The 22,272-nt window shown below is 39.9% G+C and overlaps 1 protein-coding gene across 1 annotated transcript in view; it reads right to left on the minus strand.

The window, feature by feature from the left end:
• LOC124157070 (polypeptide N-acetylgalactosaminyltransferase 2) overlaps positions 1-22,272 on the minus strand; it is a 180,144-nt gene that overhangs the window by 45,409 nt on the left and 112,463 nt on the right. Inside the window, exon 2 of the mRNA XM_046531542.1 lies at positions 10,784-10,882. Within this exon, the coding sequence (XP_046387498.1) occupies positions 10,784-10,882 (99 nt within the window). The remainder of the gene's footprint in view (positions 1-10,783; positions 10,883-22,272) is intronic.

A 22,272-nucleotide genomic window follows, 5' to 3' on the forward strand; every position in this document is an offset into this window, starting at 1 on the left:
ATGAGCAACCGTTTTAAACGTTAAAATCACCGGCATCTGACGAAAAATACAATATCAACCTCAAATTTCACTATTTACCCACTAATTTGACTTAAAAGTTTCGATTTTTCCATGTCTATTACTCGCTCGCGGTTTAAAACCCTTAAAATCCATAAATAAACCAAAGAAACGTTACATAAACAAGCAAAAATATTAAAAATAAATATAAGACGTATGAAGAATGTTAAACAATCTCTGAAAGAGATATCGAGTGTGAGGAAATTGAAAGGTAACGTGTCTTACGAATAAATAAAAACATCGCGTTGAAAATATTCAAGAATTATTATCAAAAGGAATTGGCAGCAAAAATGAAAATAGAGCGAAGTGAAAACGGTGAGTGTGTACGGGTGAATGGTATAAAATTGTTAGGAATAAGAGTGAGAGTTTATTATGAAATTGTTTTAAGAATTCGAGAATACTATGAATTAATATGTAAAGTATGAGAGTACAGTCATATATTTTTCGAACCCGTTTTTTCAAATGGACAGTTAGTTTTGCGTAGAATTTCCCAGAGTTCGCACTTCTGAGATATTCATGTTTTCGGCGAAGAAACTCATAACCAAAAAGTTACGGACGACAAAATTTTTACTTCTAATATTGTCTCCAAAGAAGTTTAGTGAATGGCCTGCCATTAATCAGTGACAGATGTCATGATTCTTCCTACAAGTATCAAACTCTCTTCCCTGTATTGCATTCTTATGTTTTGTATACTTTTGCAAGAAAACGAGAATGAAGTACTTTATGATACACCTTCTTCACTATTTAAAACACAATTACATCCTTAATTCACGGCTATTCCCTAATAGCGTGAAAAAGCGAAATTTTCGCACAGGTTTACTAGTTATTCTATATCTGAGAAAACGGCAAAAATTGACTCTCTATATTATGAAAATTTCAAGTCGACAGAGTAAGTTTTAAATGGGCACACTATGTCACGAAAAACAGACAAAAGGCGCGTAGTGTAGAGGTACGCACCGTTTCACCAATTTCAAGAAAACGTCGAGAGCATTCCGAAAGCAAAGTTACTTCCAGCTGAAAACAGCCCGGCCCAGAGGAAACGTGTCCCGGAGTGAGACCAAGCGAATAGAGGGCGCACAATATTTCAGAGGCGCCCCCTCACGACGCTGTAGCTACAGAGCACGAGTCTACAGAGACGCAGCTCGCGGAAGGGCGAACTCTCGTTGCCATTTTGCTCACTCTCACAAGCACGCTACATATTTTTTTAAACTTTGAAATGACTGTCGCGAGGGAAGTGCAGCAGGCGTAGAGAGGACTCGAGGTGGAATTGATGCCATTGGGCCAAGTGGACGAACGCTCTCGTGCTCAAAAAGAGACATTTTGCACTCCAGGGGCACACGAATGTCTAATCAGGGCCGCTCTAGTTTCCATGGGCCGTCACTGCCGGCCAAAGAAGCGCGATTCGTAGGAAACTGTTGCGAGCGACACGGATTGCTATGGGAAGCCACGCCAGTTCTCAGATTCGATATTCGAGATATCATCAAGAATACGACCAATTTACGTTAACAGCGGGAATTCTAGCTTTCTTTCCTCCTCAGTAAAATTCGGATCGCTCTGCCGTGAGCGACGCGAGTGGCGACAATTGTAGGCCCATTAGAATGCGCGGTGGGTGCAACGCCTCTCTTGTGGTCGATTGCGGAAACACTCTACTCTTACGTGATCGCACACTGTAACTGAAGGACAGCAACAGTAAAGAACCCTACAAAGTACTCCTTCGGAAGGAAAATTGAGACTCGTTTAACAGGATGTCAGTGGTTTTGATAAACACGTGTCTAAGTAAGCCAAGTGACACAAGGAGATGCGGTTGCCTTGAGTGCTGTGCGGCTTACCCACACATTAAATGCTATGGCCATTCTCGCGCTTCGCGAAACCAAACTTATTACATTTATATTTACCTGTTTATTTCTAATTAATGAATTTAGATAAACTATGCATTTTGCCAATATACTGAAAAAAAAAGTCACATTAATAATTATTTATCAACAAAATGGTCTTGCTTATAATAACCTGATCTCTATAAGTCTTATTCTTTTAATTGCGCCTGGACATTTCCAAAATTTTAAATTTCAGGGCTTTTGGCGGTATTTTTTCACTATCGTCCAGTTTTGGAAAAAAAAACGGATCTGAGACGGAATCAATCCACAACTTTTCCGCACAGGGTAATTTTGATCTGGAACATGAGTCTTTCGCGTCCCACCGGGTCACTATATGCCTCGTGTAGCTTTGAGTCGGTGTAGTGGATGGACTGTTGGCTTCCCATCCCGTGGGCCCGGGTTCAAGCCCCGGCTGTGTCTTCACACCACTCCGTCCGTCTCCCATTGGCGCCTTTCGCTCACGCGCCGTCGCCGGGTTTTCCTCCAGCCTACCTTTCGGCGTATATGACCCAAGCTCTGTTCGTTCGCCCCTCTCCTCCCATATCAGGGCACCATTCGATGCATCGCGTGAGCGTGCGTTGTGCCGAATGCACTGCCCTTGATGCAAATTATCACGCTCAATGACCGCTCAGCGTACGGCAATACGGCAAGTTTTTGTTTACTGAATATTTGATGTTTTGTTAAGATTAAGTACACTTCTCGCGAATGTTCTCCAGATGCGCATAACTTAATACAGGTCGGATGCAAGTTGCACGATTCACGAACAAACTATAGCGAGCAAAGAGAGACAGCTATATAGCCAGATTTTACACGGGTTGTGGTGGGAGACTTGGAAGTCACGTTCATATCTCAGATTTCTCGTGCAATAAAGAGTAGACATTGCTTAGAGCGACGCGGGGAACACTTCCTTGGAACCTCGCTATCTTTCCAGGTCTCACAGAAACGATTAATTATGAGAGATATTTTGCCGAGCCATAGGAATTCTTTTTTCAGCCGAATGATCAAAAACTTTTAATGAGTTCTCAGTGGCAATCAGATGTCTAATCACTTCCATGCGCACTTTCTGTTTTCTTTTTTGCGAACTGGCGTCACAACGCATGCGTCTTGCGATGCACTATGCATGTAGTTGTAGATGAACAGAGGAGATGCAATGCAGGACGGAAACGTAGCGGAGGGGAAAGTGACTTCTACGACAATATTCGGCGGAAGGGACGTCGCTTCCTCTCACGTAACCCCACGTATTCTAGACGAGACGGAGGAGAGAGACTTCAAGCAAGTCGCTGATCGAAACGTCCCGACGCGTCGGGAGACATGGGCGACATCAACCGGTGGAAACCCCAAGAAACTTTACAGCAACTGACGCCGGGAAAACCTAAGATCATACTTCATTGAATCTTGATTATGATGCCACTTTAGGCGCATTTTAATCCTTTTTCAGCAATTACCGCAACTTGGGGATGTGTACAGAGCTATCTGTACACCATAAATGTCTGTTATGAAGTACTTGCAATCGCGAAGGAGAACAATGATGGCTTAACAAGGTCGAAGGTGGAAGGGGAAAGAGAAGCAAAGACTTTGCCAGGAAAGAAAAGCAATGTTGATTCCGAAAGAATTAATTAAGCGTCTAAAAATTCGCAATGTATGGAATAAATATTAATATGTATTGGATCAGAAATGCATGCTCGATGATTTATTCCCATTTAAAATATTTTGTAATGGTTTAAGGGTTTCAGAATGCTTTGCTTCCATTGACTCACAAGGAGTTTGGAGCAGCATTATAATAAATAGCGCAATACGTTCGCAACTATAAGTCAATTTAAGTCAAAAGAAAAACCTAAGCTAATTCTTCACTGCAGTCCAACTATTAAGGCCTGGCTAAACGGTATAATACGTGCGAATTAATGCCTGATTGTAAATGTATGGATGAGTGGATGAACGCAAAGATCCACCGTGTAATCTCCCACGACTCGTGAGAATAGACGCACAGAAAGTGGAACTAGAAAATAGAAAAATTTCCGTTCCAATACGTCAAAATCGTTCACGCATTTAGAAAATAACTCGATCGATAAATGTACCGTGCAGTCAGGCTTTAATATGCAATGCTGATGAACCAAAAATGTATTTTAATGCAGAGAACTCTTTAGAGCTCTTTAGTAGCTAGAAGCCCCTTTAATTTCAGAAACTTGAAGACAATTAGTTTTGCAACTGATACCAGCGTACTCCTGTATTTCCACTCCAAATGCATACCTAGATTCGTGGGAACTCGACGAGAACCTTTCTACTCCGCAGCCAATCGCAATCCGTCCAAATCTCGACTAGGATCTAGGAGGACTAGTTTCGACGCATACGGACAGTGGAGGTGTAAAGCGGAGTGTCAACGGGAAAGATGGTTTAAAAATTCATGCCAGTCATCAAACGAAGGAAAGGCTATGGAATCCCACTACAATTGATCACGAAACCAATAAATGGTTTCAAACTGAAATATAATTCAATTAAGAATCAAAAACTCGATCACTCAGAGATTTCAAAATACGAGAATAGAATCATTTAAAATTGATACAAAAATCCAAACCAGCATCATTTAATATTTAAAAAGGCTGAAATTGAGTTACATTGATTGTAAAGGAATCAACGATACTCGGCTATAAAATAATCTCAAATGAAATTAAAAATATTAAATTCTGAAATCCCACCGAACTGTATGAGATGTGATCTTCTTTCTAGAAATAATATTCATAGTTAAATTTCCGTATTCATACAAATCCTCTTGTAATAAAGGATTCTTTTCATAAATGGAAGGGAGTAGTAATTGCAGTTCGCTACCTCCGGTGGAAGAGACAATTACAAAAAAAGTCCACATAATTATAGAGCTGTTATCGCAAATTTAAATCAGGAGTGAATAGAGAACTTCGAAATTTGTAACAGTCGGCATGATATTCGTTAAAGATGAAGGTGCAGTATATACAAGATAATGAAAGATTAAAAAATCGTTCAAATACCAAAATGATAGCTGCAATCATGAAAATTTCCGAGAGTACACTCTTTCGAATATTAAACTGCATTTCCTTGAGACTGGAAGAACCGTTCTCGACTCGATGAATAATTTTGAGCGATTACACAATCGAAATGAGACTACGCCTCAAGTCTCGATTCCGACGCAATGAGATTAATGGAGGGAACATACACTCTGTGATTTACTCTTGGCAAGATAATTGCTTGCGGGAACGCAGCTACAGCTATCTCGACAAACTTGGCTTCCTCATTAAGCAATAGCTCAGGCCTAAATCAACAGCGCGATCTACACAACCCGGAAGCTGCTATGGCTCCGCAAATTATCGCGAGAATGGTAATTAACGCCACTGTTAATATCTACTCCCGACTGGACACAGACAAGGCGATTGCTTCGCGCTAACAAGATTTCGAAGTTTCCCGACAGAGGGTTCTGCAGTCGGCCACTAAGCAAATGCACCCACCGCTCATTTCAATGAGTTTTACAAAAGTCGCCGCTGAAGGCCGAATTTCACAGACTTTATTACGTTAGCCGATATTTACGATATCACCTATCAAATTCATTGCTTTTCAATTCTATTTGGAAAAATTAAAAATGGAAGTGGAATGGGAGTAAGAATGGATAGAGCCTGGAGCTCTATAGCCGGAAAAAATATCTCTCCAGTCGAGTAAAAGTTTCAATTTACCTGAGAATAAAGGGAAGTGGTTTCTTTCGAATAGCTTCCTCCTTCTCCTCCTTGCAAAGTGTCCCCTCTGTTCACGCGACCTGACTCCCTGATCCCCAATTTTTTAAACACGCTGATAGCATGAGTCACAAATGTACCCTGTTCTTCGATGACAACCAATAACTTTCCGCAATTAGTGTTTTACCTCCGTATGATTTCAAGAATAGGAATGCGCACAAAATATAAAAAATAATGAGTCCTAATATTATGCATTTCCGACATAATTTAACTTTGTTAATTTTGGTCCCGTCACTTTTATTTATCAATCCATCAACGGATAACGAGTTCGTTTACTAGACCGCACCCATAAAGCGATGAGAAGATTTCACTACAACGGCAAAATTGCACTTGAATTAGCAGAAGAGTATTAATATACGAGCATAATTGTATTAATATAATTTTCACCGATATATCCAATGATGAAAATAATATGAATTGCATGCAATAATTAGAAAAAGTAGGCATGCGTACACTGCGATGTACGAGGGTGGTTTGAAAAGTTCTCGGAATCACCACGAGCTGTCAGCGCTAGCGCAACGAACTTTTCACTTGATACCCATAGGACTGTTCGTTGTATACACATGCCACGTCAATGCTCGTGGAAAAGAACTGTGTCGGTGGCGTTGCTTTTTTGTTGTTCCCGCATAGTGATTTGCGATAATGGAAAAAAATCGAGATTCGTGCAGTAATTAAGTACTTAGTAAAAATAGGTATGAAAGGAAAGGACATCCATGCCGATTTCCTGAATACACTAGGGGACTCTCCTTCATAGTCAACTGTTGCCAAGAGGAAAAAAGAATTTGAATTTGGTCGAAGGAGCTTAGATGATGGTCCGCGCAAAGAACGGCCAAGAAATGTCACTACTCTAGAAATCATTGCTAAAGTGCACAAAATGGCAATGGAGGATCGCCTATTGAAAGTGATTGATACTGCTCTTGCTTGCCAGATGTCATATAAAAGGATATATTATATTTTAATGGCAAAATTAGGAATGAAAAAATTATCTGCAAGATGAGTGCCGCGAATCTTGACGCTGGGTCAAAAATGCATGAGAATGGACATATAGGAACAATGTTTGACCCGTTTTAGGGAAAACGAAAGAGTTTTATTGAACCAGTTTGTGACCAAAGATGAAACTTGGGTCCATTACTATTCACCAGAGACAAAAACACAGCCAAAGCTGTAGAAACATGATGTTTATGCACCACCAAAGAAAGTAAAGACAATTCTTTCGACTGCAAAAAATGACAAGAGGATACTATGCTAACCTCTTGGACTATATGCAACAAATTATACGCGAAATAAGGCCAGGTTTAGCAAGGAAGGAAGTCATCTTTCATCAATACAATGCGCGGCTGCACATATGTGCTGTCACCATGGCAAAATAACACGAACTATGGTATTTATTGTTGCCACTTCCGCTTTATTCACCTGATGTGCCTCCGTCAGACTTCCATCTCTTCCCAGAACTGAAATTATTTGATGGTGGACCTGGTGGATAAAATGATTTTCTTCAAATGAAGAACTGATAGCCGGAGCCGGAGTTGACAACTATTTTGCAGGCCTAGGGAAATCTCATCTTCTAGATGGGATCAAAGCACTAGAATATCGTTGCACCAAATGTAGTAATCTACAAGGAGACAATATTGAAAAATTAAATAAGTTTCACTAGTGTAAGAACATTTTTTCTATTCCATTCCGAGAACTTTTCAAACCACCCTCGTATTTTACACGTTAGTACACGAATAATTGTTCTTTTTGTATCTTCGATTTTCTTCCATATACTATGTACAGCTTGGAAATTGACAGATGGCCAATTTAAAAAAAGTTCTGAATCAATCTATTAAAAATAAGACAGTTTTCGGATTCAGCGCACAAAAATATATGGTGTTCCAACAACAAAACTTGAAAAACATTGTAGAACCGTAAAAATGCAGGCCTGTGTTATAAGTAGTTGACCCAAACGAGACGAGACAGACTGGAAACTGAAAAAACTGCACAACTCAATTAGCCCGAACGTTTCTACCCAGAAAAAAGGACTTCACCAAATTTCATAATCTTTCACGTTCCTCCTTTACTCTCGTACGTATTCTCTCCAGTGAAAGGAAGGCAGAGTTCCCAAACACCAAGAGAACACTCTCCATCCCCACCACGGCCCCTACCCTCCCGTGCTTTCTTAGCCCCCCCCCCTTTCCTCTCTCAGAGCGGATGAGTCGTTCTAGTTCCCCTAACTCGCCGCTGGCGACGCCCACGGACGGGTCGTGTTTTTGTCACTAATATTATTATTTGATTTATTACTTTACACATGCATATATCTTGATTTTTAAAGTCGCACCAGACGGTCAACTTGGATGGAATTCTTTTGTTGTGACTGTTTTTTTTTAAATAATATACTCAATTAATTACAACATGTAAAACTTACAATTTCCAAATTATGTCAATTTAGATAAGTTACACAGAAAAAATGCAAGGACTGTTACGTATTAACGTAGGTTTCACGTCAACAAAATCGTACTCATCACTCCCATTGGGAACATGGTTAGACGGGGCATTTCCCTTTCGCCTTATACAAGCTAGTAGGCTAAACTGCATGTAAACTATCCTATTTGTAAGTTGTAACGCTGCCGTTATAGTATATCACTGATCGCGGGAAAAAAGATAATCTGAATCTATCTGTTTTACAGTCTATCTCTCGTATTTTATTTATATGATCTGATCTACCATAGTATGTTGGCGTTCGTAATATATGGCAAACTTTGTCAGAAAATACACTGCTCCTGAATTTATTTCATAGGTTTGGTCTATTTTTCAGTCTACTGTTTGACAGGAATTCCCATCCGAGTTTATTTTGAAATAAAAATTAACACATTCGGAGGGCTATTGGTTCTTCAAATGAATCGCTCAATGAGTCATTCATTACTTGAGACAACAACAACTACAAGGTGGAAATGAACCGTTCCTATTGTTGTGAGCCCGTTACGAGAGCCGTTTGTCGAGAGCAGGCGGTCACTGATCAAACAAGACATGTCCTTTTTTCTTTCCAAAGCTTTCAAACGTCATTCTTTGACATATATATGACCTAATGTTTGAATGTAAGGTTACGCTGATATTCCTCCAATGGAAAAAATGGGAGAAAATAATGATCGCAAAACATTCATTTAGAATCTATCTATAAACACTATCAGTTTTCTGAAAGACGACACGGAGCAATTAATGCAAGTAACAGGCTGAATATTGCCTTAAAAGCGCATAAGAAAAGGTAGAGTTTATAGATTTACATACTTGGTATGGGAATTCCGCATGTACCGTTAACGATCATTAGAAGGTGCACTGTGCGAGTGCATGCATCATTTAATGCATGGGCTTGTGAATTAGAGAAGGCTGTCGATGGAAGTGGATCTAATATCTGAAGAGGCCGTTTGCTAGCCACGCCGGCCACGATTGACCGCTGAAGCACAAGTCCACCATATTGTGAATCATAAATATGCAGTCCCTTACGATAAGTGTGTTCTCATTAACTCAATAATTTCACAACTAATAGTACGGCCATCACTTTTAAACACATGCGCAAAGAAAGATGGTCTTATGTGTAACAGAAAAATAAAAGCATTTACAACTGCTTGAAGAAGGTTATTATGATCCTTTAAGGAGATTATTAAAATGTATGATTGTAGCGTGCATTCTGAATGTTCCTGCAGCCTAGGATTACAGCAAAATTGATAATTTTTAGAACATGCACGCAGAAGCTAGATTCACATGAGTGCGGGCGGGAGCCTTGTCGGACACACAACAGGCACAGTAGGTTACTATGGCGACCGCTTCCATAAACAGGCTTCACTTTAACGAGAAAACACCTTCTCCACAAATGTCTACGGTCAGGGGCAATTGAAGCAAAGAATAATGGAAGACGTACTTAATGAAGAAAGAGTGTCGCTCAGCAAGAGGCATCGCGTCGTTCGAATTGCACGAGGGAATTGTGGGAAATGAGAGAAGAGACGCCATTTACGACTCGCGAAATGGAATTCCAAATGACTCAAGAGAAGGCGACCGACAGCAACGGGAAGAGGATAAGGACGAAGCAGCCCATCGAGTCACGCGAATTCATACGGCGTGCCATTTGTCTCGCACTTCAATCGCAGATACAATGGAGGGCTCTCCAGTCGGCCGCTGTATGTGCAGCGCATCAGAGTCCTCCACATAATCCTTACAATAACTAAGAATAGGAGTCGTCGTCGCACACCATTGTTTCGCATATCACATCATGCTGGACTGTGTTGAAGCAAAGACGCCGAGAGGAGTGGAGTTCGTTCATTTTCGATTTTCCAATTGCAAATTTAGGGAAATAGACAATTTGTTAGCACTATACATTTCCGATAACTCAGTAAATGCCTTCCCAGCGTTCCCATAGGTTTCACGCTTCAGACAACTTTAGTCTGGTTCTTATATAGGCTCCAGGAAACATCTAAACCCTTATTGAATGCTCAAAGAACTTCATACGTTAAATAAACCGTAAATAAAACAAGACATCCGTCCATAAATTTCGCCGTAAGACTCTAGGGGGCGTTAAGCATAACAATGACGGACGCCATCATTCCCAACTGCTGAAGCGAATGTGCGACACGACACGGTGACGGAGTAGTGTTGAGAGTGCAATATAGAGGACTCCAATATAGAGATTTGGATGGATTTACCAAAGTCACCCGCTGCGTCGCTGAAGGCTGAGTCATTCGAATCACACAGAGAGAGAAGCTGTAATCATGCTTTCAACCAAAACTTGTTCTCGTGAAGTTATTATCTACCAATTTAATAACTTTTCATTACTATTCCTCGCGAGTGAAAATACTATATTGAAAATACAGGGAACAAATGAATCGCTCTGGACGCACCGCCGCTCTGCCGATAGTATGACACCCGAAGAACAGGGCGGGACACAATCCTCTATGCATCGTATCAAGTCACCTTGTCCTGAATGAAGAAACAGTTTGCATTCACTTTGCCTGAGAAGTTGGTACAGATTTTTATCGGACGAAAACAGAGTCTACTGGAGGTGGAATTATTTTCATTGGCATGCTTCAGCTATTGGCGCGAGCACACTCACAGGGAGAGAGCGTTCGTTACCTGACGATGGTCCTCAGCAGCGTTGACCTCGCCTCGTTGTGGAAGGTGATGATGACGCTGGTGGCCGGCAGATCCGTCCGCCACCGACGCCGGCGACACCTGCAACGACAACAAAAGAACAACGATAATTAAAATGCACGGGTACATTCATATCGATACATCTATTAATACCGTCACATTTGTAAAGCTAAAATTACATGTAAATTCGGAGATATTTCTAAAATAGCGCTACCCAGTGTACTGCTCTACTTGGAAATTAAACCAACGAAATTCTATCGGCGGGGAAATGATTTTAAGAGACATTCTTCACTGCAAAGAGAAATTCATCTCCTCGGAGCTAAGTAATAGATAAGAAAAAGTAAGTTGGAAAAAGACGAATAAACGAATTTTTAAAATATGCAGTAAGGAAACCATCCTAGTGTTATCAGAAGGTAATATTTGAAAATACATATATTCCAAAACACAAAGACTGAGTTGAAAGAAAAAGGAAAGAAATATGTCATAAGTAATGTCAGTTTGTAGAATTTAAAGCTTGAAGAATCGTAAACAATTAGCAACATCCATATGGTTGAGCTGAAAAAATATTGTAATAGTAAGATTAAGGAATCATAAAAGCAGCAATAATAATGATTAGTGTTCAATGCAGTCCTCTTACGAAATCCGACGAGGTAAAAGTTGATCGCAACAGACATAAGTGTATTACGGGGGGCGTTCAATAAGTCTTTGGAAAACGATATAAAAACAAATTATATTGGGTCAATTTTTTATATTTCTCATTATAATCTCCTTTTAGCCCAATGCATTTTTCCAAGTATTTCAAGCCATCCAAAATATAGAATTTCGGGATATCCTCAAAATGGGCATTAGTTTGGGTCAACTCCTCCTTCGACGTAAACATTTGTTCTCAAGCCATTTATACAAGTGCTGAAACGAAACAAAGTCACTGGAGGCCAAATCTGATGAATACAGAGAATTCTGTTTTAACTAAAGCTTTACATTCCGTGATTTTGGCTATTGCTACTGAACAGGTGAGCAACCGAGCATTGTCTTGTCGAAGGAAGAACATTTTCTGTTTCAAATAATGACGCTTTTCTTGATTTCTACCATCAACCTGTCCAATAACGATGCATAATACTCTCTTGTTATAGTTTATCCCCTTTCTTAGTAATCGATGAGGATTATTCCGCAAACATTCCAAAATATCGTTGCCATGACTTGACCGGACCATTTCAACATCTTCACCTGGTTTGGAGCCCGTTCATCTTCAAAATTCCATTGTTTTACCAATTATTTTGTCTCTGAAGTGTATTGATGAATCCATATTTCATCCAAAGTTTTGTATCGACGCGGAAAATCCCCATCATTGCGAGGGAAAACACCCAAAATAGTCTGTGCCAAAACCATACCGCGCCCTTTGATTAATCCTTCACTTAAAACCATACAGTTATTTTGTCAATCATTTCAGGGGTAGACACTCCCACAGGGCATCCGGAACGATGTTTATTTTTATGGATGCAAGACCTAGTTGAAATTCACTAACCCATTCGTAACTAGTTGAAAACACAAAATCAGATGTGCCACGACCTTTATGCAATTCATATTTGATATCTTTCAGTGTTGACCCTTTCAAAAACAAGTGTTTGATCACCGCACACAACTCCATTTTATCCATTTTTACAAATAATTGAAAGTTGTTCACTACAATTGGTAACAACAATGAAACTATGGGATGGATACAGATGAAACTTTATATATTATCTGAGCAGTCACGAGTGCTGCTTTCTGGTTCACATTAATTATTGATAATGGGAGAGCAATTTCTCGGAGATTCTAAGGACTTAGGGACGAACCTCGTAGTATAATTAAGGTATTGGAATCATTCGGTCGGTTGGCAGGCAGCATAAAAAGGATTTCTATTTCAATTTTCTTAACCCCCTAGTTCCCTCTCCTTCCACAGCCAGCTTCTACACCTCGTTGACACACGGCGTTATACCAAGTACATACTCATCTCTGGGTACTTAATCGCTAATGAGGTAATCGCTAAGTCTTATGACCCCATTCCTTCAATTTACTTCCTCTAACAATAGGTTTTCATCTCAATCATGTGGATGTTGATAATTGTTTTCAAGTCTTCATTCCCAGCCTCGAAAGTGTTTGGTTTTTCGTATAATCTACACTTTTTCCTTTTTCTTTCACCTCAGTCTTCGTGTTTTAGGATATATTTTCCAATATTCCCTTTTGATAACACTTGGATAGTTTACTGACAGCATATTTTATGAATTCATTTATTCGTCTCTATCGAAAGGGTTCACCTTGGTATATTCCAGCAACCATCCCACCCGGGTTTTCATATGAATTTACAGAGACGATAAGAAATAACGTCGTGGATCTCGTGTTCCCCGTCTTCCTGGGTCCGACGGCTAATTTAACTAAATTACATCAGTGTTAAAGCAAAAAATACTGATAATAAAAATAAGGTTGTAATACGAGTCCCGATTTGAAATTCCCTCAATTATCCAAGACTTCTCCAAATCCAATCATCTTCATTTCCCCTTACACTTGTTCATCCTCTCCAATTGATCATTTCATGAAAACTTAGCCAGAGTCAGCTACCACATTACAGCAATCACACAATGATAACCGGAGAGAAGTGGTTCGTCTATTTGCAGTGCCCTTATCGTTATAAGTAATGGCAAAGTCATCGGTTCAGTAAACCATTAACGCAATAGTATCCACCATTTTTAATGCAATTTATTCCATCCTGAAAACTTAAGCGACAAGTAAGGAACCTGGCAAATGGAATCAAATTCCCAAAACCTCAGTTGTTTGGGAGTTATTACGAGAATGTTCTCAATTAGAACCCAGCAATGCCAAAACGGAATGGAGTCCACTGCTACCGTATTCTCACTCTTTTTCTGCGAATATTCAAAGTGCTTGTGACACGGGGAAATATCAATTGATGCAAATCAAATTTAAACTAAACCGTACATTGCAAAAAGAAAATTCTAAAAAAGGTGGTTCTTAAAATAACAATAGTTCATGACACCCTCAGCCACTGCAGGCAAGTCTGTGCATTTAGGGCGGGAGGGTTTGGGGTTGTCCCAAGGACGGAATTGCCTCGGCCATCTCAACGTGAGGCCATCTCTGCGACCTGGAGCCACCTTGCAGCAAATGTGGGCGCGAATGAATGTATTCAAATGGTTTTTAACGAGGGAAATAACTAACTTGTCAATGAAATAGCAACGGGAGAAAGAATTTTCAACATATTTTTTCCGGAAGCAATCGCCAAGGATCTGAATTAATCAAGATTTCAAATTAATTCATCAGGAATATATGCCTGAACTGCTTCAATCCTTGAATTACAGAATACAACTAATGGCATGGAAAAAAAGGTTCAGCGCCACAAAAAAGGCTTCATCAATATTGATTTTCTAAATCTACTCCGTAAAAAAGAAGATACCTGAATTTGAATGCACGATCTTCTACGCATGATCGCATACTTTAAAAATTCCTCCTCACATATCACTATTTATTTTATAATTCAGGTTCAAGAAATGTGCTCATCAATTGCCAATTCATACAAAATAAAATTATTTGGAAAAATGTGTTTATCATGTGTAATGAGCCAAACCTAAATACGACGAGTAACATTGTATTTCGCTAAAAAGTAAAACAAACACCTGCGCGTCCACTTTTGCGGCAAGGTGGCGCGCGCCGACATGGCCTCGCGCTGAGGTGGCCCGCGCCGAGGTGGCCGCGCCGAGGTGGCCGCGCCGAGGTGGCCGCGCCGAGGTGGCCGCGCCGAGGTGGCCGCGCCGAGGTGGCCGCGCCGAGTCGACCTAGACCCTCTGAAGGATCCATTCGGGATTTTAAGCCTCGATCACCAACAAAGGATGCCGTCATCATCATCCCCACCACTGAAAACTGCATAGCAACGGGGCACTTCATTCGCTGCCCCAACCGCACATGCGTCGTGGCTTTCATTTCCTCCCTCCGCGCTCCCGATGGACTCTGCTCCCGATGGACTCTGCTCCCGATGAGCAGGAAACGAATATTTCGTGGCTGAATCCTTCAGTCGACTTCTACATGTGATTTCATTTAAAACGCATTTGAATGCGTTGACAGACGTCTCCACACGCGTCGCTGACTGACACAGCGATCCGAATTCCACGAAGATAGGCCGGTATCGTCAGTCGCTTCTTTAGCCATCCTTCATCTTCCTCGGCTCCTGAAGGATAGATTTCAGTTCGAGAGACGTCCGAAGGTCTTCTTCAGCGCACTTTGCTGGCGAAGGACTCCTCGTCAGCGTAGGTTGGTCTGGCCCAGCCTTCACATCCACTTCACAACCATTTCATCACTTGAAATGGTTGTGAAGTGGAGGTAGAAATGATTTTGTTTTTATTATATGTGATGGCGATAACGTTTTAATTTTGTTTACGTTCATTTTTCGGTTTATTTCTGCTTTACATTGCAATGTAATCCGTAAGCCAGTGCATCAAAGACAATGATTCAACAGCGTATTATCATGGATATTAAAGCTATTAGGAGATGTTTGTGTATTTCGACACATAAAAACCTCAATAAGAGGTATTCCTGAGGTATAATCATTCGCGATCATGTTGAATGACGTGATAAAAGTCGTCATACTAGACTCAATCCATGCTAAGGATATCACCCAGCACGTTAAAATCATCTCTACATCGATGTAAAAAGCCTACAAATAAAGTTTTCTTCATCTGCACTAGATATGGATAAGGAGTAACTACGTAATGCAATTGTGTGCATCAAGTATTCCTCTTAAGCTTACAAAGGGAAAGTTTAATCACATCTTATTCACATTACAACGCAAAGGTTGATTATTTACATTAGTAAAATATAATTCTGTTTGTGGGGAGAATTATCATGGCAACCGATTTAGCCCAGTGGTGAGTGCCCGTCACTACCAAGCGGAGGGCCCACGTTCGATGCAGCTTGCAGGTGGGTTTTTTTCAAGCTTTTTTTTGTATTTCTTTAGCATAAACTAACGTTAAACTATTAATTTTATGATTTTAAATCAGAAGAGTGTTTTCTGGATTGAAAATCTTTCACATGTGCACGCTACGTCGGTTTTATTATCTTTTGCTTTTGATAGTTTTTATCGAACTGCTGTGGCCATTTCGGTATCAATTACCAAACCAGTTTGATATAATTTATCAAACTGGTTTGGTAATTGTTCTGATATAATTTATCAAACTGGTTTGGTAATTGTTACTAAATTTTTCAATGAGCCATATGACGACCGAAAAATTTGATAAATTTCATCAGAATTCGATAGTTTTAACCAAACCTTTTTACCGGGTACGATTAAGTTTTTTCGCCAACGTTTCGGGTTTATTTAAAAGCCTTCATCAGGGCTATGAATGAAAAAATGAGACGACAATAATATACAATATTGATACATACATGAAGGTTACAAAACAGTTGTTTTACGGTATTACAATAAAAAAATGAGAAAGGAATGCACAAGAATTTTGACATTAAAAAAATATTTTTTATATTATATATTTTTTAATGTCAAAATCCTTGCGTATTCCTTTCTCATTTTTTTAAAATTATATTGTTGTATAAAAGCTTTTTTGTAACCTTCATTTATGTATCAATATTGTACATTATTGTTCTCCCATTTTTTCATTCATAGCCCTGATGAAGGCTTTAAAATAAAACAACACGTTATCAAACAACTTTCTGCAATATATGACCTATATCCCAGGAATTATTTAATCATCATGTTGGCTTACGTTAATGCTGGATTGTTTAAGTGTACGTTTCGACTACTAAAGACTATAGTTGATATTTACTAATCATCTAACTGAGGAAACTTGTTGCTTTTTTCCCACGCTTCGGTTTGTTGTATATTTGAAGTATGAATTATCTATGAATTTTCGGTGAATTTAATTTCTGATTCCAATGCAAACTGTCACTGCGTCCGTTTTCTTATTTTCTTGAATATCCCTATGTTTGATTACCAAATTAAACAGAAAAACTCTTTCCGCGTTACCCATTCGCTCCATTTCGGCATATTTTGTGACCCATGTGACGCTAGGTGAGTTAGGCTTTGTCGTTGTTCGACTGGATGAACGGATCTCAGAACCGGACATTCCATGAGCGACGAAAATGATCCAAAAGACCAGCTTAAGTCGGAAGATAAAGAAGAGCTTCACTGAGGATCGTCTCTCGAACGTAATCGCGTCCTTCGCGAAGGAGGCCGCCGACGGAATCCTAAGTAAAGACGAGATCTGAAGGAGCGACTGACGATATGGGCCTTGGCCACAGTTAGAACCGTTAGCCAAAATTCGTGATTGTGAGATCCATCAAATTCATAACTTTTCGACGCAATTTACCGAAAATAGTCGATTATAAGTAAGTATTGATAACAAAGTGATAGCTCTGAATTCATAGCAGCGCTGCATACATTGTTGAAAACATATTAAAATGCGCTCCAACATTAATTCTTCTTATGCTTCTTATGGTCTGACTGCTTTGGCCTCCCCCTGCCGCATTTAGCCATAGCCACCTAGGTGGGTGTGATTTAGTCCGCTCGAAGCAGAAGCGGACATTTTTCAATGCACCTTTAATACATGATAGCTATTTATAAAGAAAGCCCACAAATGAATTTAATTTTTTAAACATGTCTCTCGTACTAAGTCTTCTGTGTTACGTAACCATGTCGAACAGAAAGACCTTTCATTGGAGGGCATTAAATCACACGGAATTGAATAATTAAGTGTTTTTCAGCAACAGCAAGTTTTACTGACTGATGTTAGAACCACGGACTAGACTGCGGGTAACATATACCATTGACATAGATTAGGGAAGGAACTTAACGTATATTTAGCACGTATTTTAATTACCAGTCACAATTCGACTACTTCAGAAATCTGGCAAATTTCTCTCCATCCATAAACCAAATTGAAGTTATCAAGGGTGAATTTGGTTAACAGACGACTTATTAATGAATATACTTTATGATATTAGTGAATGAACTTTAAAATAAAGTCGTCAACATTAAATTTAAATAGCGAAGAGTATCACTGCACGTGCTGGTGCAAAGTCTGCGCAGTATGAAAACCTAAGCAATGGCAAATGACTTGAGGCTGCGCACTTTGCAGCGCAAAATGTAAATAAATGTACTCGTAGCTCTTTCTTCGACAGCTAATTCATTTGCCAGATAAGTATTGGCAATTTAAAAAATGAATGGAATATATATATAAGGAAGAAATAATTTCCCTTTCCGATTGAAAACTTGATCTCTTGATTTTTTCCTTGACTAATCCAGAGCGTAATCATTATATTTCATAACGCCCGCGAAACTGCCGTCTCGTAGACGAATCGACACGGAGGACAACCCAGAAACATAGCCGTGCCAACTGTATTTAAAACGATTTAACGCATTTAGATATGAATAATCATATTTGGAGTATCCACTCATCCTTTTCGTTTACAATCTAGTGGATTCCACGCAATGCGATACCGTTAAACGAAAAACTTATGATTTCCGGTCGCCTCCTTTACATTTGAGTTTTTTGCAATAATTTAAAAAGGAATATGGTGATTCAAACGTTTACTTTAGAACTGTAACTAAGGCATATCCTCTGCATGACATCAGTTTTTCAAGGAAATTTGTGTTGAAGAACAGACTGATTAAATTCATTACATCGCTCTGTAGTACATGCCCTTGCCATCTACCGCTCATCTCACTAGACGAATATCTCAATACCTGACAAAGTTAGGGGTTGTACATTTGCATCACTTGAAATATGTGACCTTTTTCTTTACAAATGGACCATTTTGATAAAATTATACGCAAAGTCCTACCACGTTATAACCGTCTAAATAGGGTTGTTCACCATATTTTTTTTATTTAAGAAATCGAAAGATCGTGCTTCAGAAGGAGCAATGACAATAATATTATGCTATTTTCTTCATTGTACATGTTTAGAGAAGGCTTTAAACAGTGACAAATTTTACGTTACGCCAAAAAGCCCTACTTCCATCTTGAATTGATGTGTGACGTCACAAGCCTGTAGATGCCCTACTGCAGGGTTATTCCACTTTTTTTCAAGATCTCCAGCGTCTGCCGCCAGATCAATGTTTAAAGAAAATCCAAATTTATCCTTTCATAAGAGTAATAATAAGCAAAATTACCCTTACTTGTACATATTTATTGCTCATCATATCATAAATAGCACTACAACGTACACATTTCACGAGTTGTCTTTTTGATACGAATTATTCGAATATATTCCGAATCAACTGATTCAATGAAAAACTTGACTCACAATAAATATAAAACACTAATAAAACATGATAATCGGTTTTCCAATCACTATGCACACGCTAAAAGAATTTGCACTCCTTGAAGTTCGAAAGATTCTCCACACCTCACTTCTCACTAACGACTTAGAATCAGTTTACGTTATTTCACATTGACATTTCGAGGACAATGAAATGAATAGGCTGAAACAAATAGCTAAACCGGTTATTGTAACATCAAAAAACTTCGAATTTCACTATTACTCTTACCCGTACTCTTGCCGTAACCAAAATATGACCAAAACAAAAGCAAACAACAGCGCAACGAAATTCGTGAAATGTAAACACTCGTGAATGCTCAAAATGAATAGGTAATAAAATCAAACGGAACGCGAACAAACGATTGAAAATTAATATGCGTTCGATGTATCCCTAAAGCACAACTAGCTCAAATATGAAAAATATCCCCTAGGCAATAGTTAGATACCTTAGATCGAAATGTATAGGGTTGATTGAACTAGCATGGAAGAAATAAATAATTTCGTCGAAGCAGTTACATTCACAACTCACTTCACTCTTTACTTCATCGTCTATATGCAATCATTCACTTAGGGGTACATTAAGGGCACAAATTGTGTTCACTTGCACTAGAAGCACAATGAAAGTTCACTGCACGTAGTTTCCTAGCAAATGCAGCAATACAAAACTTTCAATTCCTGTCAACGCTACATACATTGCCTGCCTAACTTGAAGAATGGATTTCATGTCGCCTTGATCCATCCGGAAGCTTCATGCACAACATAGGCCATTTCAAAATAAGGAATAACCTTGGCAAATGTCCAGTCGGCATGCAGAGTACTCAGCTTGGCATCGAGCGATCGAGGGTACAGGCCAGCCGTACAGGCTTGTGTCGTCATCACCTCTATTTCAAGATGGCCGACCGTTTTTGGCGGCGTTTAAAATTGTTCGAATTTTGATTGCTAATAATTCCATCATTACTTTTTCAACGCATCTGTCATTCATCCCAATCAAAATGAAATTACATCAGAAGTGATATACATTCGTTTTTTTAGACCGTTTTGATAGGCTTGAACAACCCTATTGGGGTATCGCGCAATAATTAATGTAGTCTCCCGGAGTAACGATAACAAAGCGTCGAAATACCAACGCGAATGAGTGGTCGCCAATCTCCAACCAGGTCCGTTTCCTTCCTCTAGCGTAATATGCGGCTGCTGCGAAATGGCAACGGTGAGCACTTCCACCGCCTCTTGCTTTTCGTTCGCCCAATGACACGGCAGCGAGGCGGAGCAAAAGCCCCAAAAGCAATTGCGATGCGATTGGCCACCACCTAGCCAGAAGGCACTCTCTTTCGCTTCGCCGCGGCACAACGGAAACGCAATTAGCCCGGGGAAGACGATGTTTACGACAACAAGCAAATGAGAAACGTAATGCCGAGGGATACGTGGCGCTGGCGATAGAAGTGGGTCGTAGGGAACGCCGCAATTTGCAGGAGGGAGAAAAAGGTGCTTGCTTGGAGCGACACTGTGATCAAGTGGTCTCAGCAACACTTAAACGCAACTACACCTGAAAATACATCTATTCATAAACATAGATCTATCTACGAATCGAGCGCCCTGATTGGCTGATGTTAGTCTACCTGTTTTAATTCAATTCATCCTTTCATCCACTGACCAATCACGAATCACATAACTAGAGCTTACTTCAAGAGTGCATCCTTCGAGTACTTGGCCTGGACCTCTCTGTTGCGCTGATGACGACCCCAAGAACCCCACACCTCACTTGCCAACGCTGTATGAAGACACACGGAGGCACTGCCTTCTCCCGTGAGGCCGTGGCACGACCACAGCCAGCTGAACGAAACGGCATTCAACGGCATATTGAAAACGTTTGTTTGAAATTGCAAGAATCCGAGGCTGCAATTAGAGCAGGGGCTATTTCCCCCCTGGGAAGCAGCAGTGCATGCTCTCGTGCGTTGTAACAATTCACCGCTTTAATCGAAGCAACTTTGACTCTGCTTTCGTACATACGTAAGATTGCGCAATGATGTGACCGGAGTAAAACGGCCTAAGTCACACTAGTACACCATTTATGGCATAAAATATCATTGAGAAAGACCACGTCATTAATTTCCTAAGAAATTCCTTCATGAACTCAGCTGTGATAAGCAACTTTTTGTGTGCGATTATTTCCATGCAGCGAATTTCCATGCAGCCTTACACATTTTTATCCATATTCTGTCTCCTTGTAGACATGACTGTCCATGAGAACATATACATAGGCTTTTATCTAATACTCTACTAATGAAGTTAAAAACAAGAAATATAATGGGTATGCAATTTATAAATGAATTCATATGTTGCAGTAGCTACGCTTTATCGCAAAATGATTTTTTATATTACATTATAAAAATAATTTTAAACAATATCTCCATTATATAAAAGCAACAATTTAGTTTCTTTGAGGAAGTCCTAATGAAACACACGGTATTGACAGTGGCCTCGCGCACGGGCGACTTTTTAGTTTCACGCAACTAAATAATTGCGTCCGGACCTATTCCGGGGGTGAGTAAACTCCAGCCGGCAGGAAGAGACCACGTGGGTTTTTAGCAACGAAACAGTTGCATTGAAAAAGTTGCCAACGCGCGGTGGCCCATAAGTCAGCAGATGCTAACTGCTAAAATGCCAAATGAGGACAAGAAAATTCATACGCATAATTCTAAAAATATGCTCCCCACACTTTTGTCAACTATAATCATCCCAATTATTGGAATGCCATTTGACGACACCAATTCCCATCACGGTGCGAATCTGATAGACCTATAAACGTTTCAATTTTTGCTCCACTTTTGCCTATGAAATTCAATCGTTCACACGAGGACTACGTTCCGTTCGGTGCACAGTTCTCACCGCTCATTTTTCTCTAGCTTGCTAAAAAGTCGACAGTTGCAAAAACATTTTTCAGGGTTGATACATCTGGATTTCTCTTAAGGCTCGCAGTTGGTGCGTCTCCACTGCTATGAAATAGAGAGTAGCAAACAGAGAGGGAGAGTAGGTAGCCGCCTCGATCTAATGCGATTATCAACTGTTCCGGGCTCATTATTTACGGAAACCTTCGCATTATTATGAGGAAGTGGCGCCATGATGCGGGAGGGAGGAGAAACAGCGGAGAAGGAGGCG

The sequence above is a fragment of the Ischnura elegans genome, chromosome 4 (genome assembly GCF_921293095.1).
Source record: "Ischnura elegans chromosome 4, ioIscEleg1.1, whole genome shotgun sequence".
NCBI classification, from domain to species: Eukaryota; Metazoa; Arthropoda; class Insecta; order Odonata; family Coenagrionidae; genus Ischnura; species Ischnura elegans.